Here is a 25,061-nt window from a genome sequence, read left to right as displayed (position 1 = left end):
TGGAGCCTCCAGGTTTGACCAGGGAAGCGTGACATGGATGAGAAGGGGATCACACATGGGAGAAGCAGGACTGTCCTGCCCAAAACTGCCGGAGGGGACACGGCACATCCCTGCCTCACACAGGGTTTATTCCGCTCTCTGGCGAGCAGCCTCGCCCACCTCAGTGGCTTCCATCGACGCCCAGCTCTCTGCCACCACCGTGCCCGCCGCGTTTGAACGGCCCGGGCTGCCCCCAGCGAGGCGGGACGGGAGGCGGCCCCACCGCCCCGCACACAAAGCGGCCGCCCGCCGCCACCGGCCGGCTGCGAGCGACGCCCCAGTCCCCGCCTCAACCTGCAGCCTATGAGCAAGGAGGCACCGCCCCGAGCGGCGGCGGGATCGGGATCGGGACCGGACCCGCGCCCGCCGCCGCGCACCGCCGAGGAGAGCGCCGCGCTCCCGCGCTGTGCCGCGCCGTCCCGTGCCGCGCCGTGCCGTGCCGTGCCGCGGCCCCGCCGGGGGAAGGAGGCGAGAGAGCGGTGGGTGTCGCCGCCGGGCAATGCGCGGGGGCGCCGGGAGCGCCGGCGCTGCGCCGCGCGGCCGCAAGGTGTCGCCGTGGGCAGCGGAACGCGGGCGCGGCGGGCGCGGTGCCGGCGCCGAGCGCGGAGCGCGGGCCGCCCCCTCGGGCCCTGCCGGCAGCGCGGCGGCTCAGAGCCCCGCCGGCCTGCGGGGAGGCGATCGCTGCCGATCGTGTACAGAGCGGAGCGGCTCCCTCGCCCGGCCACTGCCCTTAGCCCTTGTTTGCTTATTTCCAGCTGCCCCGGGGGGTCGCGCGCGAGGTCGCAGCGCGGGAGGTGGGAAGGGAGCGCTCCGGAGCGACGTTCCGGGAGCTCGGGGCCGCGGTGGCGCGGGGAGGGGCGGCACAGGGGCCAGCGGCCGCGACGGGACAGGGACAGCCCCGCCACATCCGAGCGCCCTCCCCGAGGATAAAGAGCGAACGGGGTTTTGGCGCCAAACGCGCGGCCCCGCCCTGCGCGCGTGGAGCGGGGGCGGGGCCGGCGCTCCCGCCATTCTCCCGCTGTTTCTCAGCGTGTCAGGCTGGCTTTTTCTTTTTTGGTATATATTTTTTTCTTTTTATTAACTCGGCTTTTTTTTCTTCTTTTTTTTACTTAATGCCTTTTTGGGGGGTTAATAATGCCCAGCCGTTTCAAAGCCGAGCAGTGACAGTCATCTGTCTGCGAGCAGAGGGTGGATGCGAGGCTGGGGCGGCCGCGGGGGCCGGGCACGGAAAGTGCTACAGACACCATCAGCTGCCTTTTTTTTTCCCCTCTCCCCTTCCCCCCGCTACTCCTCCCCCGTGCACACCCACCACCATCACCACGGAGGTAAGAAGAGGAAGCTGCAGGTTCTGGGCTGCAGGACAAAACCCCAGTCAAATAAATCCAATTGCCCATCGCGTTTGAGTCGCCGAACTGGGAGGGATGGGGCGGGGAGGGGAGCGCCGGGGCAGAGCGGAGCTTGAATGGGATTCTCATTGAGCAGAAGAAAATCGTGGAGGATTTTTGTGTTTCGGTTTGGAGCTGTGGCATTGAGATCGCCAGTGTTTTGTAGGTGCCTCTTTACTGCTTTGCATTTTAAAGTTTAATGTATTTCCCGAGTAGAAAAATGCACAGTCCTGGAGGCGCTCAGGGGGCGGGGCGGGAGCGCAGCTGAGCCGAGCCGGGCGCGTTTCTCGGCGTTTCATCATAAGGCTTTTCATGGATTTTTTTTTCCCCCTTTTTGGTCTCCGTTTCGGCGTCAGCTGTTGTGAACCCAGCAGAACGATTTCCTTTCGCGTTACCTTAACCGAGCTGAAGGGAGACGCTGACCGGATTTTTTGGACTTTAAACCTTTTTTTTTTTTTTTTCTTTTTTCTTTTTTTTTTTTCCAATGTCTGATGCAACGGAGCTCTCGGCAGAGGAATGGGGCTGTGGTTGACTGGCCGTGGGTAGTGAGTGGGGGGTCCGGCCGAGGTAAGGGCTCTCACCGGAGGTGAGCGAGCTGCAGAGCTGGTGTGTGTTTGCAGGAGGTTGGAGTGCAAAAGTGGCAGAGTGTGCGGAGGTGCAGTCCTTGCAACCTCGTTGTTGCAGGAAAAAGGGGGAGAAAAACTTCCCGTGCCTTCTTGGCAAATCAGGAGGCTTTGTTGGTGGCGCCGGGGTGGTTTTAATGCATTTTTGTGCGTGAGGCTATTACATAAGGTTGATAATTTCTGTTGCTGCTGGATTTCCCCTCCTCCCCCCTCCCCCTTTGTGTTGTGTGCGGATTTCGCTGGCTCGCTTTGAGTGAACTGGCGATTTGCGAAGTTGCAAAGAACCCCTCCGCCCCCTTTTTTTTTTTTTTTTTTTTTTTTTTTTGCATCCTTCTCCTCTCCCCTTTGCACTGCTCCGCAGATGACAAAAGGAGTAAACTTCCTCTACTTTTGCTGGCATATTAAGAAGCCTTTCTGGAGAGATTACGGTATCAAAGCCGTGCATCTGTCTGCAGTTACTGTGCTGTTTTGAGCGTTTGAAGCGGTTTGGGGAGCGCAGGCGAGGGCTATGTGCACAGGCTGTGCATCCCCGCTGCACTGTGTAGGCTGGGTTTGTGTCCCCACGGAGCGGCGGGGCAGGCTCTGCACCGGGGAATACTACCTGAGGCTTTGATTTCAGTATCGTGAGACGGGAGGAAAAAGGTGTGTGAGATGCTTTTTTCTTTTTTTTTTTTTTTTTTTTTTTTTTTTTTTTTTGTGCAACTTTTTAAAGGCTCCGTCTCGCTTTCTATTGATGGAATTATTAATTTTTTTCTCTTCCTTTAAGAGGGAGTCACGTTCATGTCTGTTGATTCGTATTTTAATTATGGTTTTTTTTTTTTTTTTCTTTTTTTTTTTTTTTTTTTTTTAATATAGTTTCAGGTCGTGGGAGAACCTCTCTTCTTCCCCTTAGTGGAAATACCCATAAAACCTGTGCTTGAAACTATTGCTGGACCCAAATCAGCAAAAAGAGACCCGTAATGCCAGGAATGGTCAGTAAAAACCCAGACCTCGAGTTTGACTCTTTGCAGCCTTGTTTCTACCCGGACGAAGATGACTTTTATTTGTGCGGGCCGGACTCCGCTCCCCCCGGCGAGGACATCTGGAAAAAGTTTGAGCTGCTGCCCACCCCTCCCCTGTCTCCCAGCCGGGCCGGGCTGCAGGAGCACCCTCCGGGCGGGGGCCCGGTGCCGTGGGCAGGGGCGGCTCTCTGGGGCTGCCGCCCCTCCGACCCCGTGGACTGGGCATCGGAGCTGCTCCTGCTGCCCCCCGAGGCCGACCTGTGGGGCGGCGTGGACGGCGTGGACGGAGGGGACTTCTTCGAGACGGGGCCCGGCGTTGCGAACAATCTCAACTCCATCATCATCCAGGACTGCATGTGGAGCGGCTTCTCGGCGCGGGAGAAGCTGGAGCGGGCGGTAAGCGAGAAGCTGCAGAGCAAGGCGCCCGCCGCGCCGCCGCCGCCGCCGGGGCCCGCGGGCAGCCCCAACAGCGCCCGCGCCGAGCTGGGCGGCGCCGTGCCCGAGTGCGTGGACCCGGCCGTGGTCTTCCCCTTCCCCGTCAACAAGCGGGAGGCGCCGGCGGCGGGCGGAGGGGCTCCGCGGGGCGGCCGCCCGCCGCGCCCCGCCGGGGACAGCCGGGCGAGCAGCAGCAGCAGCTCCTCCGGGGACGACACGCTCAGCGACTCGGGTAAGCGAGCGCTCCGGCCCCGGGGCGCGGGGGTGGGCCGGGCGGGGCGGGGCGGGTTGCGGGCGGCCGGCAGGCGGCAGCAGGCGCGGGCCCGGGGGGCGGCGGGCACGGCCCGGGGCTGCCCCGCTCGCCCCTCGCCCTGCGGCGGGGCCGGAGCCTTCACCGGGCAGCAGCTCCGGCCCGGAGGGGCTGCGTGGTGCTGCGGACCCTCCCGGCCCCTGATAGTCTCCTGGCCCCGAGGGGCTCGGGGGGCGGCGGTGCGGCTGTCACCGCCTCCCCGAGCGGGGTTTTTAGGGGGTGACCGTGTGCGCGTCCCCTTGGGCGCCGTGCCGGCAGGCTGGAGCCAGACTTGTGACCCTTAGAGCAGCGCTTGCACTGACAGAGCCCAAAATGCTGCAAACATGCTCTGTGCACAGAGAAGCCCATTTGGGCTGAACCGCGGTTTGCCATGTGTAGATGAGCTGGTCCCTATGACCACAGCCACAAACTTGGTGATCCGTCCCGGGTTTCAGAGCCTGCTGTCCCTTTAATGTCTGGTTTGACAGCTTTGGGTGAGGAAGCACTTCCAACAGCTGTCTTCTTGGCAGTGCACCAAGCGCCGGCTTAAAGGGTCCCCGGCTGGAGCAGCTTCACCTTCTGCCTCAGAACAAACCCAGCGATTGTTTCGTTTTCCGGCTGCTTTTCTACCAAGCAGGGGCTGTGTTGTGGCTCTGTGCTTGTCTTTTGTGCCGCAGTTCGACGATTCCATTCAAACTACTTACATTCTGTCTAAAAATTCTTTTCTGCCTCTGTGCTTGTGTGGGTGGTAGCCCCATTTTGATTGAAAATTACATGTGTTTAAAAAACCCATCTCATCAAAACTTACTAAGCTTTCAGAAATCCCTGTTCTTTGCTGATTTCATGTATATTACATACTTCTACAGATCTATATCTGATTGCAGATGGTGAGTGCACCCTGGTTTTGCCATCAGTTATTTAATTACTGCTTTTAATGGGTATATTTTGTCAATTAATACTAATACTTGGTCAGGGTATTTTCAGGGAGAATAACGTCTGTTTTCTGTCCTTTATTACCAGAAGATGATGAAGATGAGGAGGAAGAGGATGAAGAAGAAGAAATAGATGTTGTTACAGTGGAGAAAAGACGCTCCTCTACCAACAAGTCTGTTACCACCCTTACTATTACAGTGCGTCCTAAAAGTACCACTTTTTCATCAGTCAGGACACAGCAGAATGGACTGATATTAAAACGTTGTGCCCCAATTCACCAGCAGCATAATTATGCCGCTCCTTCTCCATTTGTGGAGACTGAAGAAGCTCCACCACAGAAGAAGTTAAAAATCGAGGTGCCCCGTCCAGTAAAACCCACGATCCAACCAAAGCCTAAGAGTTCAAGTCCTCGAAACTCTGATTCAGAGGACAGTGAACGTAGACGCAACCATAATATCCTGGAGCGTCAGCGACGTAATGATCTACGGTCGAGTTTCCTCACGTTAAGGGACCATGTTCCAGAACTGGTTCAGAATGACAAAGCTGCAAAAGTTGTGATCTTGAAAAAAGCCACTGAATATGTTCATTCTCTTCAGGCAGAGGAGCAGAAGTTACTGCTAGAAAAGGAAAAATTGCAAGCCAGACAAGAACAATTGCTAAAGAAAATAGATTACAAGCGGACTTGCTAAACTTTTGTTTTGTTTTGTTTGTTGGTTGTTTTGTTTATTTTTTTTTTTTTGGCTGATCAGGACAGTCATTGCCACTTTGCACATTTTTGATTCTTTATAAAAAATTGTGTTTTTTGACGTTAAGAATGTTGGTTTTAATTTCAATCCAGTCCCTGAAGTAATCGACAGACTGTATTATCCGGGTACGGAGCAAATGGATGTTCTTGCAAGGAGTTTATTGCAAGACTACCAAACAACAATGGACTGCCTTTGTTTTTTCCTCTTAAGAACTGTAGATGGTGGGGATTTTTTTTTTTTAAGTGTTGTGAGCATTTGGAGCTGCTGATGACATCTAGTTGAGTTTTAAAATGTTCATTCCTGAATTTTATGGTGCTTATGTTCTAACAGATGTTACTTTAGGGGTTGGCATTTTGTACCCCTGTGGGAATTTCTGTAAATACCATCTACACACTTGCCTTTTGTACATGTCTTGGGTTATGAGAGGTGGCTTTTGCTGCCAGTATTAGACTGGAAGTTCATACCTAAGTACTGTAATACCTCAATGTTTGAGGAGCATGTTTTTGTATACAAATATATTGTTAATCTCTGTTATGTACTGTACTAATTCTTACATTGCCTGTATACTTTAGTATGATGCTGATACATAACTAAATTTGATACTTATATTTTCGTATGAAAATGAGTTGTGAAAGTTTTGAGTAGATATTACTTTATCACTTTTTTGAACTAAGAAACTTTTGTAAAGAAATTTACTATATATGCCTTTTCCTAGCCTGTTTCTTCCAGTTAATGTATTTGTTAATGTTTGGTGCATAGAACTGGGTAACTGCAAAGTTCTGTGTTTAATTTCTTCCAATGATGTACATTTAGTGCTGCGTCTTATAGCACTTTGAAATACCTCATGTTTATGAAAATAAATAGCAATTACATGATGTGCCATTTACTATTTTTCTTTTAAATAAAATCTTTTAACTTTGAAATATTGATGAAATACAAAAAGCATGGTCCCATACCCTTGGCACTTCAACTCTGAGACTATAGGTGACACTTTACAAAGGTCAGCTGGGCAGCACATTTCCATTTCTGGTTAAAAAAATAATTGTAGTAAGAACTGTGTTCCTGTTATTTCATACTTGTGTTGGGATCATCCCAGGGGACCAGATATACCACACTTAATGGAATGACTCCTGTGTCTTGCACAGACTCCTCAAATATCCACTGTACCCAGAGAATTGTGAGGGATCAGACTGGGAAACTTCTAGTAAGGGACTGGCCTCTGTGGCACACAGGTGGAGTAAATGATGGAGGTAGACTTGCAAAGCATAGAAAATTAAATACTTGTAGTAAACAAAGCATCTTAATTTGGCTTCTCTTCATTACATTAGGAAAGCCTTAAAGCTGTCAGTCATTGCATTGGAGAATTAATACTTTTGTTTGTAGCTGAAGGTCCTGTTTGTTACTACATTAGTTAGTAAAATTGAAAATACCTGGGGAGATGCAGTGCCATGAAGCATTCATCAGATGAACATGGAACATGGTCTCAAGAATTGGCATTTGGTGTGACAAGAACAAGACACTCAACTCTGAATCTATTAATTAATCTATTATATTAAAGACCATGAGACCTGGGAGTTGTTTTATTTTCTAGTCTCTACAGGCATTTTTGACATTGTCTTTCCTCACAGTGAATCTAAAAAAAAAAAAAAAAAGATAGGAATTAATGACCGAATGGCCAGTAAGTACTTTCAGGATCCACTTACAAGAAGCTCACTGTCACATCTGCCCCTACTTTAGCCACAAAGGAAGTAGCTGGTCTGGTGATGGAAGTACAGAAATCCTGTATTTGCCATGAGGTAGCAGGAAGACCAGCCCCATGTAATGGATGTGGCATATGTCTGTCCCTGCAGATTGTTGATGTGCTCATGACCTGTGTGCTCTTGGGCCCCAGGCAGCTTCTGTCCTATGACCACCAAGAACTGGACATAGATCAGTGCAGTAAATCCAGATCTTCAACAGATGTAAATTCCTGTAACACTGGATTCAGCTAGGCCTACACAAGCATTTGAAGAACTGCCCTGAACAGAGTTAAGATCTAAATTCAGACTCAACCACAGTTGTTCCATATATAGAATTTTTGTTTTGATTCCTTTGACATGCTGCTTCCACTTTCCAACTGCAGTGATAAAAGAGTAGAGAACAATTGGCATGAACAATTACAGAGTACATTTAATTTTACTAGCTAAAGCAGTTTTTAGCCCCCTCTTTTTTAGCAATTTCTGTTGAACTCCTGTTGTACTGTTTTCAAACAAGGTATGTGTCAAATGAGTATTCTCTAAGAAATAAAGTCCCTTCCCCTTTCCCTTCCCCTTCTTCCCCTTCACACTCATGGAGAATTCTGGTCCAAATCCTCCACTCAGAAGGAACTCTGGGTCAGATCAGGTGGCTCAGGGTCATGCAACCAAGGCTTGAATATCTTAAAGGATTGAGATTCCACAGCCTCTTTGGACAAACACGTGTTTTTTTGACTACCACGACTGATAGAAATCTTGGTACCATCTGGAATTTTTCTTGTTGCAATCCTTGTCCATTGCCTCCTGTCTTTTTGTGCTTACCTGGGAAAGTCTGGTTGCACCTTGTCTATAACAGGAGCTAAAGACAGCAATTACTTGTTTCTCTTCTTGAGACAAGCCAGTTCTGTTTTGTGGTAAGTAAAGCATTTAGAATATAATAGAGGTGTCAAATGCTCAGATTTGTTTGCATATTCCACAAAAATTCCATCTGAAAGCCTGTATTTCTCACTACATAATGTGAGAGTTTTGGTCTGATTCTTCAGAATTCAGTGATAAATGTCCAACTGATGTCCATGGAGATGGAATCTGTGCCATAAAGCTCCCATATACTGAACTGTTTGCTTACATATCTGGTGTACTAACTACTTTGGCATTGTCTTTTTTTATTTTTTTTTTTTTTTTTAATTAGGAGTTGATAGGTTTCTTTTCATATTGTTGCTGTAGGAAGTAAGTTGTCAAGGTCAAGTATTTCTGGTAAAAAAAAAAATCAGTTGTAGGACGTTAATAAAGTTACAGTTGTTAAATGGAAGATTTCTTTTGTAGTTATATGATAAAAAGAACTGAGAGTTGTAGGAAAGACAGCTTTTGAAAAAGAGTAAGCAATTAATTGTGTAATATTTTCTGAAGAATCAGTACAGTAGCCAGAAGGCTACATAGGGAATAACACAGAATCATAGCCACAGCCATAACAAAAGATCCTTTTGCAAGTGTATCTAGAATGAGGAGTCCATAAGGACTCAGTCAAATAATTAATTGAGACACTATTGCCTGTTTTTTTTTGTTGTTATTTTGTTTTGTTTTTAAATACATACCTACATTTGCATAAGAAATGCAAACATATCTGTCTGGAGAATCATATGTGGCAAGTACCTGATAGCTGTTTATTACAAAGCAGATATTGCTGATTCCTGAAAGAAAAATTGAATTAAGTTGGTCTCAGTCTTATTAGATCTGCTATAAAAATTCCCAAGTTCTTTCTCATACAAGAGAGAAATTGCTGATGATGGTTTTCTTCAAAATCACATATCCCAGAGGATGCTCTCCTTCCTACCTTGTGTTTATTTTCTTAAAAATACCACTAAGAACACAAGGGAATTGTAACACCAAAATGAAATGATTCCTCTATAAATTAGTATAAGCAAAACACCAGTGGGAGACCTTAAAAAGGTGAAATGTGTTAATGGTGTCATTACCACTTGGTCACCTGTTGCCATGAGTGCTAAGGAAAGTGCATTTCTCAAACCCCAAGCTGCTGTTATAGAAACTTATCACCAGGTCTTGGCAGGACTCCTTGAGAGATCATGAAATATACAAATTACAGTTTGCTTCTGGGAAGTATACAGATAAACCAAGCTAGAATAAAATGACTTCAAACTGGTGGCATTCTTAAGCTTGAATTTCCTGGCTTCTGGCTGGTTTAAATCAGATGTCTTTTTATTTAAAGTATTAATTTTGAAATAATTAATGATTTCTTTATTGTACAGTTGCCAAATGCTATAGGATCTATACCTAGGTTACTTTTTTTTTCTTGTGTCCATTTCCCACGCCCATTTTCTCTTTGCTGTCTCTTTATTCAGGAGCACAAAGCCATCGAACTTAAAAGGATTTGAGGTGTCACAGCAGCACTTTTAAATTAAGCAGGGATTTCAGTAGAAACTGGAGATACACAACACTTCCAGAAATCTCAGAGGAAAGCAATGGTGCAAAACATGGAACAGAAGCTGATTGTAGAGCCAACATGACGGGTTTTGCCTCAGCAGTTCTGGCTGCTCCTGGAGCACTGACAAGAGTGAATTCAGGGCCCTTGGTCTGTGCCAAGACAAGCTTTCACTTCTGCTGGACTACCTGTCCAATTTGCTGCCCTACAGCAGTTTTATGCTGCCTCTGCTTGTAGTGACCCTGCAATGAAGCTTGGCCACCATACACCAGACATTTTGCTGCTGGTTTGCCTGGTGTGATAATTCCTGCTGCCTGCAGATCCATGAGTCTCATCCAGCTTTGTGCCCTTACTGGCCAGATCCTTCTCTCAATGAGATTATTGATATTTTTGCACAACAGTCAACTCAGAGAAGATAAAATGAATTCTTGATCTCTGAACCATGGAGGTTCCTTGTATGTGTGCTGGATGTATAGATTAACACACATACTGTGTGCACACAAGGGATTCTGTAAGTGTAGACTCATGAGCCCTGCTAAATTAAGCCTAGTGTATATTTTAAGTAAGTTACAAGGCTGTCTACTTGGCCCTTTGAAGAAAAAGCAAATGAAGACATTTTGTTTCCTGTATTTCTGATCACAATATGACACACCTAAATAATGCAGAAATTTTAAAGTATCCACAGTGTAATCATAAATAATGGCAAGTATTTTTTAACTCCATGGTGAAATGGATGGGTGTGTAGACTTATCAGACTTAAAATTTATCAAAATTATAACTGAATTATAACCTGTTACTGATCTCTGAATTGTTACATTTTGTATGCATAATCATTGTTAGGCTACAGATAAGCTATTATGGCTTCTCTACTTCTGAGCAATATCATGTGCCATCATGTAGTGTTTCCATCTGACATTATTTAGATAAGTGGAGTCATTTTCATTTTATGGTAAAATAAGATTATTTTATTTTTCTTATTCTGTGCTCCCAATTTTCCAATGTCATTTGTCTGCTGTTAAGTGTTTACTGCTTTCTATCTGCTTTCTGTCTTCTACACTGCACACATTTAGGGAGAGGAACTGTCTTCTATGTTATCAGTCTGAAGCTGAGGTTAGATTGCCTCTGTGAGTGGCTGTATCAATCATAAAACTATAACAAGAGTCCTGTTGTCTAACAGCTACGTATAGCTTAGTTTTATATTAGGGGTAGGATGAGTCATGCTGTCTACATCTGTCTAGTTTCACCTTCTAATCTACAAGCTTTGCAAGCATTACAGAGTTTTAAGCACCTAGCTGCTTAGCTTCCTAATTCTCCTTATGTAGTCAGGAGAGAGATGCAGGCTCTTCCCAGAGCACAGTCCAGAGCATCTGCATGGGCTGTGCCTGGAACGGGCCCAAGCCCTGCCCTGTACCGTGAGGAAAGGGTGATTACAGCGTGCGAGGGGTGATTACAGGAGCTGTGTTAAGGGCTGCTTTATTGCTGCTGGCTTACCAAGTTACTCGATCTCTAGCTGATCTTACTTACCATATGAAATTTAAGGCAATGACTGGGAGAAAACAGCAGGCGAACAGATAATTTACTATGAGTAAAACAGTGCACAAATGTAGGATATGTAGTTAATTTAATTGGCATAGTTGTTTTACTTGCAATTAAATAAAATATTTCGATGGCACTTATCTCCATGTTGCTTCCTAACACCGTCAAAAATAAATACTTAGGGTTTTAGCATTCAATGACTTCACTTCCTCACAGAACAAATCAGTGTAATTAGAATATTATTTGGATGGATATTTTTAGTATCTGTATACAAATAGATTTCTCTTCTGTAATACATGGCAATTACGTTTAGGCAAAATTTTGTTTCTTCAGTATGATATAGACTTAATAAAAAGTATATTGTAATTAATATTGTAATAAATTTAATTCCAACATCTAATTAATATTGCAGTTCATGGTGTAGAAGATGAAGGACTATCTAATATCACACATACAGTTCAATGTTGGCTAGTACCTAGGAAAACATTTTTTAAACCACTTAGAAAATTTCTTCTTTTAAATTCCTAAGATCAATGTTAAAATATGCCTGAAATATTGTTATGAATTTGCTTTTTAATATAGGAATTATTGGTGTCTTTTAAAATTGTCATTGGATTTGGCAGTCTATTCTTTTTGAAGCATTTTGGCACTTTATTTCTTTTGAAGCAAATGTTCAGAAAGGAATAATGTCACAGAAAGGAAATCACACTGTTTCACTGCTCAGTCACCCTCAGAATTTGATCTTATAGAGCTAGAAGATAATATTTAGATAACTAAATCAAGTGCTGAAATGAGAGTGGTGAAATATAACAAACTCTCCCTGGAAGTGATTTTTTAATTTTTAGAGATTGTTAAAGGCTCATGCTTGATAATTCTCCTCTACATGAAATTTGAAGCATGTTTGGTTGATTCCCCTTAGAATTGCAAATACTCTTACTTAAGAGTTAGATAACTCAGTAAAAGAAAGTCTAACAGGAAAGCAAACATACTTAGCTTTATCTAGAAAGCTGGTCATGAAAAATGTGCTGTAAACTGTAGTTCTGAGCGCTTCTTAGTTCTCATTTTCTCCTACAATTGTTAGATTTGGTCACGGTTTCACAGCAACACTCGTGAGTCAGATCCTCAATAATTCTGATCACAAACATTTCTCTAAAAGCTCTGCTTCAGGCCAAACAAGCCTGGGTAAACAATCCCAATGTATTATTTCTCAGGTGTACAAGATACTATTGGTTGAGAAGTGTTGCGTTGTGAGGCCATATCTTTATGAACACTTCCTTCAAACATGTGCTGCCAATGAAGCTATGCAATGATTTCAATAATTTAAATTTTTTTATTATCTTCAGCCTTTAATCATTTTTATGCTGTTCTGATTCATTACTTGTATTTTCTTTTGCTTTCTTTAGCTAAGTAGCCCTACAGGAGGCAAGGGGGAATTCATCTGACTAAATATACATTCCTTTTAGTCAATAAAGAAAACAGGTCTTTTTAGTGCACAATTAATTTTATCATTAAATGGCTATTTTAAATAATACAAATTTATCTCAGCCTGGAAATGTTAATTTTTGGTGTGGATTATGGAGAAGCCTTGGAGGACCAGATACAGGAACCAACATTGCAGATACCTAATGTGGGGTTTGGTTTAATATACCTAAATCTGGGTGTCTGTAGATGTCTAACTGAAAGTTTAATATCCAGGTGCTGTTATAGTCAGTGAAGTCTGGAAAAGGATTTGGTGTGGATATCTGTTTTAGGGTGAATTTGATTAGTTCTTGAGGGTCAGTTCTCTGTACTGATCAGCTCTCCAGTGGCTATAAAAGGCACTCCAGGTATAGAGTCAATATATAAACACCTATGCATTAACACCTAATTTCAGTGCCTTGAACTACAAGTTGAGTCCAAATACTCCTGTCTTTCTTTCATTTCACTTACACATTTTAAAGTTTTTTTTCTTGTCAAATAATCTTAAACCCAGTTCTGTCGAGTTCATCTTTTCTGCAACACTGCATATTGTTTTTGCTTTGGTTGTCTATTATAATATCTCCATATCTTTAGCATCTTTGAATTCCTTTCATCCTCTCACAAGCTCTTTTTATCCCCAATATATAGCAATATTCATCATTGCCAGAAAATTGCTTGCATTACTGATAAAATTCCCTAAGACATCTCTCAAGTTACCATTCTGCATGGTGGGCAGGACCTTACTTTCTCCTTCTCACACCTACACAAAGCTCAATTACAGGGCATGTTGATACATTTCAGATGGCAATATACTGACAACATTTTAAATTAAATTAAATGATAGCACATATCACTTTTTTTTTTTTTTTAATTAGAAGAACTAAACAAACATGACAGGAGAAAAAACAAAGTAGATAAACATTTAGAAAAATCACTAGTAGCTTTTGCATCTACATGTTTTAATGGATCTCTGATAGTTTGAACTATTTCAGAGTTTCCCCTTTCTTGTTTCTACAGCCTTACTCCTGTAGTTTTTGTATTTTTTTTCTCCTTTAAAAAATAATTTCACAGCTTCTGTGCTCTTCAATAACTATTCCATATCCCCCTATGCCTATTACTCCTTTCATTCAAACACTTAAATGAGTCACACCTTTGTTAATGCTTTACAGTCTCACCTCTCCTAGTAGTCCCAGTTATGTCTCAATGTTTTCTTTTTTATTTAACTCTAAAATACAGGCTCCCATTCTGTGAACACTTGCTGGATGGCTGTAAGTCTGTTGATTTCAGTAGGAGTTTATAAAGGAAGAAGTTAAGACTTTGCAAGACTTTAAAATTGATATTGTAGGTATACCAAGCTCAATTGTGCTGTATTTTATATTGTTTCCCATTCACTATTAACATAGGAGCAGTTAAGTTACCATTAACTCTTTTGACACAGAAAATCATACATTTCTTTTCTGCTTCTGGTGTTGACAATATGCAATAAGCTGGCAGCTTCAGTTATGTGAGTGAAAATAAATATATATTAGATGTAGTCAAGAGCAAGGCATTTGGCCATCTATCCTACTGGAAATGTTTAAAATTCACATTTTAAAACCCCATGTTAATGTGTTTTTTCACTCTTAATAAAAATGATAGTAAAGGAAACAAATATTGGATGGCTAATTTATTTCTTATCAGAACTCCTTAATTTTGAAATTTCAGGAATCAGTGTAGTAGCAAGTGTCAGAGTAAATGAATATTTTGTATACTGATCTGGCCACTGCACAGGTGTGTAAGAATGCCTTTGGTCTATAGTGTGCATTATTACTTCCACTCCTAGACAGGAGATCCAAGCTCACTTCACAAGAAAAGTAATTTCATTTTCTTTCATTGGCTGGGGAATAATGGCCCAAGGGATTTTATTTGTGCATTTGTTCTGGCCCAGAAAAGTGAGTGCTCTAAAGCAGAGCAACACCTTGGGAGTCAATGGCATTAGGACAGATTATGTCAGCTGAGGAGCTGGAGTTGAAATAAATTGAGAAACTTTATTATAACTGTGCCATTGTATATCTGTAAAAGTATTAGAAGTCATTCAGTGTTTTATTGTTACTGCATGTAGATGTGATTTTTAATGCCTTAAACCTCCTTAGTCAAGATCTTAGTTTTAAAAATTGTTATTAAACATCTTTGCCCAAAGTATTTTTATATTTGATATACCAAAAGTGTCACCTACATTTCAGCAAATATGCACTGTGATTAAAGGGTATAATCTCTCAAGAGAGGTTTATAATAATTTTAATTACCCTGGACTTAATAAAAAGACTTAAGAGATTTAATAAAAGGGCATTAAGAGATTGCCAAAGGGTTATATATATATATTTTTGTAAGAAAAATTGTAAAGCTTCTGTGACTTTGAGGTGGGAAGGTGGGAAGACTTAGTGGGAAAAGAGGAGGAGGTGAGCAAAAGTCAAGATGAGGATTATTGTCAATTAAGCTTCCCTTTGAACCGTCTAACTTGCATATGCAGAACCTGACACAGCTGAAAATATTTGCAATTTCCTGGGCCACACAGACCAGAGAGGTTGCTGTATAGCTCAGTGACCTTCAGGAAACTGCAAGAGAGTGTAATAAAGGTATAAACTCAGCCAGTTTCTTCTAGCTCAGTGCTAAGACATTTTAACTCTAGTCCAGGGGAGAAGATTTGAGTGAATGAGGGACTTTTGAGAGACAGTACATTCATTTCTCAGGCCCTGAATATTTTGTTTGGTTTTGATCTACCTTAGATCAAAACTAAACAAATTTTCTGCCCTAATCCTCATCCTCTGCTCTTAAGTTTCAGGTTAGCATAGAAATCAGTGTTTTTCTAGTCTTCTAGGGTATAATAAATGTAACAAGAGATGAGAAGATGAAAGTGAACCAACAATCTCCAGACAGGAAATTCTATAGCTCTTACAAAACAAGGCAAAATCCAACATGGAAACACCTAGAACATTGCCTCACTTCACCCTTATACTGAATTAAACCTCAAGCCTTATCCAGAGAGATAAGGTGGTGATCTAAATGTAGATACCTGAACATAAACCTGCACAAGTTCTCTTGAAGGTTTTGTTGGCTGGAAATGAAATGAGTTGCTTAGATTTTCCAGTTGGGGTTAGCACATATTTCTAATGTGTTTTCCATTTCCCAATACTACAGTCTTTCAGTGCTGGGATAAATCTTTTCTCCTGGTTGTGGGCATTCCTGTAAGCCTCAGGGATAGATGTTTCTGCACAAGGAAGCACAGAGGAGTGTCCTGGGGCTTATAAAGCCTGTTTTCCTCTGTATGGAACTCTGGACAGAAACAGATTTCTTGAACAATTTTATACAACCCTGTACACAATCCACATCTAGTAACCCTTTTCTCTTGCCACTGTCCCCAGAGACTACACCTCTCATGTGCAGAGAAACCTGGTGTAGGTGTCATCATTCAGAAATGAAGATTAAAACACAATAATACATGAGAAGCAAACCTGTACCTACCTTTATCAATGAAAGTACCACTAAAGTTTCAGATAAATGTAGCAATGTAACACTATTTAAAAGAAAACAGTGCCACCATCTCTTCATCTATATCTGTGCACATCTCTCCTTTCTTATTTCCCACCTCTTTATTTGTGAGTGAAAGCTACAGAAATCTGGCCAGAGGCACTCAGCTCCTCCTATATTCTGTAAAATGCATGGGGATGTTTTTAAGTCTACACTAAACAAATTATAAGTTTGAGAAAGACATTTTCTCTGGCATGAAGGCATGAGGCAAGCTGAAAAAATATGTATGTTTAGCTCATGCTCTGTTCATTGATCAAAGCACAATTGTTTCCTCACTTTTATGTGATGTGCTAAAAATGCAAAGCAATAGCCATTTTAAAATTATTTTTGGCAAGCAGTGACTTGAGATGGCAAGAAAAATGGAACAGCAGAAAAAATTGTATATTTTAGATAACTGGTATGCTTAACTAACTCTTAAAGCAGAAATGATAAAAAATGGAATTTTGAGAATTTTGAGCAGGTTCATGCAGCCACACTAGCTTTGTTCTGAATTCCATAAGGTTGTAATTCAAATAAACACAACCAAGTTAAAATATGTATTATTCTATTAATGAATGAAACCTAGAGGGTTTTAATGCTTCTGTGGAAAGAAACTGATTCACTGCAGACTAATTCAAGACGAGGTTTCTGCTCTTGGCAGAAACAAACATGCGAACAACAAATAAATTTCTAGGCATCTAACCTGCAAAACAAAGCAGTTTGTTTGTTTGTTTGTTTGCTTGTTTTTTATGCTGGGAGCTTCTCATAAATAGTAAAACCAACATTTGATTATTCTTTTCCTTTGGCTAAGAGTGAAGAGCCTTCACAGTGGAAATATAACACAAATTGTAAACCATCTGAGGAAGGAACTGTGTTTGCCTTTATTGTGGACAGCAGTCAGCTCTACTTAGTTTCCATGTCTCTGAAAAGGTCCAGCAGGTCTGTCTAAATTGCAAAAACACATTAAAAATTCAGTCATATCTATACATGGGCAGGTTAAAGCAGTGGAGGCTTTATGCACTGTTAGCATTTCAAGTGCCCAGTCCCCCTGTCTGTCCTGGCTGCTGACTGAAGACAGGGCTGTGGCACAGCCAGTGCCCATCCAACTGTTGGCTGGTGTGGTTCCACCCTCCCTGGCAGCCAGGAGTCAGATTGGTTTAAATTGCTGTGCAAACCACAGTTTAAATTATCCTACCTGGGTTAGGTATCTCAGGTTGAGAACACACCTTCCTTTGTGGTGTGTTTCAGCATGACTTTCATGTTGGTTTTATGTTTCCCACTAAAACAGAGATTGTACAGAATGTACTCAGAGGAACACTACTAAGTTCCACCAGAGATTTAGCCTTTGGCTACAACAGGCACAGTCCTAAGTCCTGAGAAAATTCCATATACTCCCTATGACTCATTTCTGCATACCTTGCCCAGGCAAAGCTTTCACTTAATAGGATATTTTTAAAAAGGGCCAGACTAGCAGTTACACAGGATATAGCTGTCAGATTGTCAGATCAAGTAAAGTCACTTGGCTTTGGAGGTGAGTCAGGGGGTACTACACAGTGTTTTCATAGCACAGGCAGTGGAAAATGTCCCTTGTAACAGTATTAGGCTTTAAAAAAAAGGTATGTAAAAATGCATGGGCATTATTTTTAAGGTTTTTCACCATTCTTGTCCTGTTTTGTACAAAGCATTTAAACCCATTCTGTATGTTAAATACCTAGGCAGTACTATGAATTTAAATTTAATTTCATTACATTTAAGCACATGCTTAAATGATTTGCTGGACCAAATCCAGAATGCTTGCTGAATCAAACTGAAATACAGCTATGTCTGTTCTTCCTCCTTAAACAAACAAGCACAAAATGAAATACAATAAAATAACATTCCCAGAGAAATCCTTTGCCACAGAAAGAACTGCTGCAATGTTGTGTCAGTAATTGGCTTAATGTTTAGTATGTGCACTGTTCATACAAGTGTAATGCAGCAGTTAATAATGTAAATTTTACAATTTTATCCTCATGTTATACTGGGCATAGTTTTGTCAAGGAAAAAAGTAAAATGTAAAAGTTAAGAAGAAAACAAAAGCTGGAAATGTCATTCCAAATTTGTTAGCTTTGAGTCAAGCTAAGAAATGACACTGCAGTCTTAGCAGCATCAATGGAATCTTGAAAAAAATCTGGATTCACTTTCTTCAGTGCACTGGTGTGCAATTCAGGACATGCAAAGCAAGACTCAGCTCACAGAGGTACAGATGCTTCATCAGGGCTGGTGAGTTAATGTCTATTTCTAGCATAAGCTAAAATGAGAATAATGCTTGTTATTAGACAATACAAGGGAAATGTATTGATTTTTTCAAACATGCTGAAAAATCCCACTTCCTATTCTAAGTAGAACCCAGTCAGTATATTTGGATTTTTTTGTGCTTTGTTACTAGGAGCAGAACATATAAAATTTTGATAAATGAACCAAGGTAAGAGAGTAGAAAGACTGTAGAAGGAATAAAAATTGGGCAATAACAAAAATAATACCAAGTACCTGTGAACCAACCTGTGAAACAGCAAGAATATTTTCTACTTTACTGGACTGTGAGTAAGGACCTAAGTTGCTGTGAGCTGTTTCTTTGAGGAAGGCAGTTTTACTTTTTTTCTCCACTTAAATGGGCAATGCAGTGCAGGGTTGACCACATTTTTTTATGTGTCCATGGCCCCACCCAAGCAGGGGAACATTTTTAGGGCCTTTCACATTAGGCTCTGGTAAATCTGTGATGTTCCACTGTCTGGATGGGAGTCATAAGTATTTTTCCATGGATTTAGTATTTTGGACTACCAAATGCTCCATATGTTCTGTTCCCTGCTGCACTGAGGTGGACAGGCAAGATAGAAGGACCAAGTGACTTGTGCAGAGCTATTGAAAAATAAGATATCATAGCTTCAAAGTAGAAGTTTTTTCTTCCCAATCCTGTGCCCAAACTTTCCTTCTTCCTATGTTGTTTTCCTGCTCAATATTCTCTCAAAGAAACAAAACAGCTTTAAGAACCTTCCTCAGACCATGACCCATCCTGAATTTTCTCCACTACACTGGTGTGTTTTCCAGTAGTCTCTTGAGTTGCTCAGCAGAGATGTGAAGCCCAAATGCAATTCCATGGACTCAGCCCTGGATACAATATTCTTCTTGTCTAGGTGCAGAGAGCATGATTGGGCCTTGACAGAATGGCCTGGTTTATACATTTTCAGAAATACAAGAGTTTTCAGTTTGCTTTGAAATTCTTACCCTATTTCTTTTTTTGTTTCTCTTGGTATTGTTGTTATTGTACTATAAATAATTAGACCTGCCGAAATTAGGAATGTAATTACAAAAATTAAACAGGGAAAGACCAGCTGAGCCTGTCCCAGTTCCCACCAAAGGCCTATTGATTTAGGCTTTGGATCTGTCAGATTATGTGTGAGCTAGCAAGGGAAAGAAGCCCAGGGCACTGGTGGTGAGAGTGGCCTGTGATTGTCCCCAGAGTTACAAGGCCAGCATGTATGTCAGCAGGGCTTTGATGGGGACAGGGGTCTGGGACAGTGGGGGCTATCATGGGATGGAAAGCACTCCCAGTAAGGAGACTGGTTGTGGCCACCCTGTGCTGGAAGGTAAGGGGCCATAGCTGCATCACTACAAACAGCTGTGCATAACCATGTGTGAAGCACCATGCCAGCCTAGTTTTGGACCTATATCCAGAGACAGCCCACTGAAATTACTGCAATAAATATTACCAATAATTTTTCATGCCCTAATGGACAGGGTCTTTCTATTTCAGTTTTTAAGATGCTTTTACAGAAACCAGACCCACCCAAATTTAGAAGTCTTCTAACAGAGCTTTTGTTTTAATAACAAATAACTTAATTAATTGCAGCCCAAACTCATACATGGTGCCGAGAAGAATTTTTCCAAGGTCAAAGGATGTTTCCTGTGGTCTTGGCATTTGGATATTTACTAGTTCCATATAGAGCCAGGTATGAAATCCAGCCTCCAGCTTTGTCTTTGAGCTCTCTCATCCCTACACTGCTCTGGAACTGTCTTCCTCATTCCTTTTGGTCTTCTATTCAAGGGGAATGCAGGCAGAGAAGGCTGTAACAGCTTACCCACTTCCTTTCTTTTTTTTAGAATCAGGTCTGGGATACAAAATGCACATATAGGCAATGAATTACTTGCTCAATTGAAAGATTCCATGTGGTGACATGGCATATGTATGGTATATCTTATTTAGAACCTCTTTCTGCACACAGTAAACTTTGTTCAGTTCAGAACATTCCAAAGAGCTTCAGCACATTTTATAAATCGTGATCATAATAAATATTAATTGCACATATATTAATTATAGTAAACTCAAAGGCTCTAGCTCTCATCTGGATCTCCATAGGACCACATATGACATATTACCAATAGAGATGACATACCTGGCATTTGGAGATACTTTTCTTAATTACTTCCTGCCATGCCTTAGGGTACATTCATGTCATTTTGCATAGATATATACATACACACACTCCTGCAGAAAAGGAATAGACAATTCCATATGGTCCTTTATCATCAGACAAGGACATTTGTATTTCATGACCCACAATTCTTTTAAAGACATTTGGTAAGTCAATACAATTATACAAGGACACAGATTTCTGCTGGGGAACCGATTCCCAAGAGGTTTGGGGAAAGCATGAATGTTTCTTGATTGTGTAATAAGAACCAATTGCTCCCAGAAGTTGTGAGGTATTCAACAGAGACCTTGTACTAGAAGAGACACTGGTCCCAAAGGAATAATTTTGCATGGAGAAAGAGCTATGTTATAAGAATCTGTGTTTTCTGAAGATTCTGTATCTGATAGGGGCAGAAGACATAAGTGTATTTGAAAGAAGCACTACTTTTCCCTATAAAGTTTCCCCAAAGTCCGGACTTGCTGTCTGAATGGCAAGTGGAGTTTGTCACCAGGCTGAAATGAAGTAGGAAAAATATTTCAGCTTGGTGGGAAAATGCTTCAGTAAATTAGTATTGGACTAAATAGGAGAGGATGGGATTTTTTTATTTGAGTATAGAGATTGCTGCTGTATTTTTTCAAATTTATGACTGTGTCTATTCCTCTTATAAAGATTTCCTTGTTTGTACACAGCTGTAGAGGTCTTGCAAATGGGAGAAGTTCTTTCAGCTGAACATATGAGAGAGGCTTTGCTTTTCCCTGGTGAGCAATTGCAAGGCAGCTCAGTTACCTGTCAAGAGGGTTTTGAGGTGTGTTCTATCCACACCTTCTTTTTTGGCAGCCTGTGGGAAGAATGGTTACATCTGAGAGCAGAATCAAGCTGAGGGTGAACATTTATTTTGGTGTAAAATCGAGGGGACTGCCCTCACACAGGGACAGAACCCCTCCATCTCCCTGAGTGATGAGGTACAAACTGAAGTCTAATCTCTGACACACAGGCACAGGGAAGCGTTTGGAAGCACCATCTCTGGAAATGTTGATAAAACGTGTGGCACTTGGGGACACGGTTTAGTGGTGAACACGGTGATGCCGGGTCAGCAGTTGGATTTGATGCTCTCAGAAGTCTTCTCCAACCATAATGATCCTACGGTTTTGTGATGACGAAGGTCTAAAATTGCGGCAGGAGAGACTCAACAAATGCCCATTTACATCCAGCTGCCATTTTTGTAACACAAACCTTTACTGTCAAACCTGCCCCTCCGCCTGGGGAGGCAGGACTAAAATGGAGCCCGGGCACCTGGATGGCGAGGTGCCCCCATGACGACGGGTGCTGCGGGCTATAACACGCCTTTCTGTGCCTTTCTGTGCCTTTCTGTGTATTTGAGGGTGCACCCTTTTTGTGGGGGAGGTCAGGGAGCGGGGCAGGCCCCGCTGGGTTTGGCACAGCCCGCTCCCCGCGGGCAGCCACCCGCGCACGCCGAGCCATTGCTCCCTCAGGCTGCCCCGGCACGGCTCCGCGCCGCGCTCCCGGCACGCTGTTTCTCTGGCAAATTTACGGCGGGAGATTTGCTGCTGGGCTGACCTTTCTTCCTCCGTCCGGGGTAATGAATGTTGCTGTTTAAACGCTCTGCCTCCGCAGCCCCTGTGCTTCAGGTTTTCAAAGAGTAGCAGAGTACCCAGGGGAAGGCCTTTGTTGCCTGGCTGTGAAACCTGAATATGGGCTCTCCTCTTGGAAGCTTGAAAGGCAGAAAATAACAGCTGGCAATAGATTTATGGAGTGTAACTTTGCCTAAATCATGTCACAGAGATGGAAAATATGGAAAATATGGCAATCAGTATAATGCCATGGAGCAAAATGCAGGCCAGCATCCATCCAGCAAGAGTAAGAAAAATGTCAAGGAAGTTTCCTGATAGACAGCATGTAATCACTTCAATTAAAATACTCTAAACACAGGAATATTAGTGAATATGCCTTTGAATATATATACATGACCACTTTACAATCAATATATTCCTTATTCATACATATACACACACACACACACACACACACATATATATATATATGTGTGTGTATATATGTAGTCCTTCACAATTTGAATGGCCAGCTACAGGTATATAAGGCCTTCTAGTTTAAAATGGATATATTAACACCTAATTATCAGTACCACATCATGGAGCTAGTCCCTAGAAAGCCTACTTTTCTATGTTGTAAATGGGTCAAAAAAATATAAAATAAGGAATTACACAGTTAAATACATATCCTATTAAATTTCAGTCTTCAGTAATATGTCTCATGAAAAATTCATGTTCATATTATTAATCCCATTTCTCTATTCCTAAACTGATAGAGAAGTATAGTAATTTTTTTGTAACTAATCAGTTATACCAAGAAACATTCCAAGAAAGAATCAAAAGGTTGCACTAACATTTTAAAAAAAGTTTTAAGATTTCAAGTAAAAAGTTATTCAACATTTCTTAAATGTGACAAGAATAATAAGAGGAAAAAATTAGAAAACTGAAAACCTGGATTAATTTCCATTCTCTGTTCTGTATCCCTATTCCTCTCTCTCTTATTGCAGGGAAATGTGTATTGGGTTAGTTGTGGATGTGAATTCCATTGAGTGTAGGGACACTTGTTTATCACTTTAGTCTAGTGGTCAACTACTATTCAGAGGCCAGACAGACCATTAGACAAGATTATACTCACTATTTCAAATACAAATAGTCAATTAAAATTTGCTTGACTACAACAAACTCACTGTACAGAAATACCTCAAAAGGCTCCAAGTGCAGGAAGATTTTGATGTCACTATGTGTGTCATATTATCCCACTAAAAATCCACATTCAGTCTTTACTATGCAATGCAGCAGAATAAAGTGATGTGTGTACATTTTACATATGGGATCCTAAACACCTGTGAGATAAATTACATCACTTTCAGCAGAAGGTTGAGTTTCTGTGATTTCTCCTAAATCACACAGTAGCTGTAGAATCATTGAATTATTTAGATAATCATTGAATTATTTAGGTAGGAAAGAACATTTAGGATCAATGAGACCAGCCATTAACCCAGCACTGCTAAGTCCATGACCAGACCATGTCTCCAAGTGCCACATTGACTCCATATTTTAAATACCTCCAGGGATGGTGACTCAACACTTCCCTGGGCTGCCTGTTCCAATGCTTGATGAGCCTTTCCTTCCTTAAAGAAATTTTTCCCAAACTTCCCCTGGCACATCTTGAGACTGTTTCCTCTTGTACAATTGCTTGTTCCCTGGAAGAAGAAATTGACCATCACCTCCTTTGAGGTAGTTGTAGAGAGTGATAGGATATTCCCTGAACCTCCTTTTCTCCAGGCTAAAAACCCTCAACTCCCTCAGCTGCTCCTCATAAGAATTATGCTCCTTGACCCTTCACCAGCTCCATTGCACTTCTCTGGACTTGCTCCAGCTCCTCAATGTCTTTCTTTTCATAAAAGAGCCTAAACTTGATCACAGAGTTTGAGGCTCAGCCTCACCAGCAGTGAGTACAGAGGGGTGGTCCCTTTCCTAATCCTGCTGGCCACACTATTTCTAATACAAATAGTTAATTAAAATTTGCTTAACTACAACAAACTCTCACTCTAGAGAAAAGACCCCAGCAGGCTCCTGGTGAGCCAGTGCACTGAACAGCACAGGGCAGTGCTGGATAAGGACAGATCTAAACAGCAGAAAGCTTCTCAGTGTACATGTAGGCACTCAGAAGACAAAAACTGAAGCAAAAATAAAGCTAAAGAAAGCAACTAGTTTCATCCCCAAAGGAGTTCATGATCTTCTAAAATTTCAATTATTTTAATAGCATGACTGTTGGTGGATACAGGGGAGATGTAATCTGTTCAGTATCTTAAGAAATCTCTGCAATACGTCTTACAAATGGCACAGAAGAAAATAGTCACTTTTAAGGAAATTAGGCCTTAGTCTGAAATTTTCTTGTTTTGCTTGCTTTTTGTTCTTTTGTTTAATAAACTTTGATGCCAGAAGAAGCTGAACAAATAGTGATGGACATATATGCTAAAGGAGCAGCCTGGAAGCTCTCAATATAATGTGCATGCCAGGAATATTGTCAGGCCTGCATTGACAGAGGCTTTGATTCAGGGCATTTACAAACTAAATAACAGAGGACCTGTGTCATTTTACAACTTAAAAGTATTGGTGTTGAACTGCTAATGTACAAGCAAATGAAGAAACTGATAAAATTTCAGTCAGGTGACAAAACTCAGAAAACATCTGTAAAACTGAAAAAAATAAAAATACATTGCTTGCTTTTTTCCCTGCTTTTTCTTTTTCCTTTTTAGTCAAAACTTCTAAATACTCGACTTAAAAGTTTTAAGTAAAATAAAGGGAAAAGTTATTTTATTTATATATTGTGTTTTAGCTTTTCTATATATTTTTTTTAATTGAACATTGACAT

The 25,061-nt window shown here is 41.9% G+C and overlaps 1 protein-coding gene across 4 annotated transcripts; it reads left to right on the top strand.

The window, feature by feature from the left end:
- The first annotated feature begins 383 nt into the window (after positions 1–383).
- On the top strand, positions 384–6,326 carry MYCN (MYCN proto-oncogene, bHLH transcription factor). Of its 4 annotated transcripts, none has more exons than XM_079299082.1 (3): positions 384–518; positions 2,903–3,715; positions 4,796–6,326. In XM_079299082.1, the coding sequence occupies exons 2-3, from the start codon at positions 3,007–3,009 to the stop codon at positions 5,392–5,394; spliced, it is 1,308 nt and encodes a 435-aa protein (XP_079155208.1). In that variant the 5' UTR covers positions 384–518; positions 2,903–3,006; the 3' UTR covers positions 5,395–6,326. The 4 variants fall into 4 exon arrangements, with proteins under 4 accessions (XP_079155208.1, XP_079155205.1, XP_079155206.1 ...); XM_079299079.1 differs by having other exon boundaries at positions 4,793–6,326; XM_079299080.1 differs by lacking the exon at positions 384–518 and adding an exon at positions 1,278–1,364 and having other exon boundaries at positions 4,793–6,326.
- Positions 6,327–25,061: the final 18,735 nt, after the last annotated feature.

This window comes from Erithacus rubecula (assembly GCF_903797595.1).
Source record: "Erithacus rubecula genome assembly, chromosome: 2".
NCBI classification, from domain to species: domain Eukaryota; kingdom Metazoa; phylum Chordata; class Aves; order Passeriformes; family Muscicapidae; genus Erithacus; species Erithacus rubecula.
The sequence above is the reverse complement of the archived record's forward strand: the minus strand, read 5'-3'. Positions and strand labels throughout refer to the sequence as shown.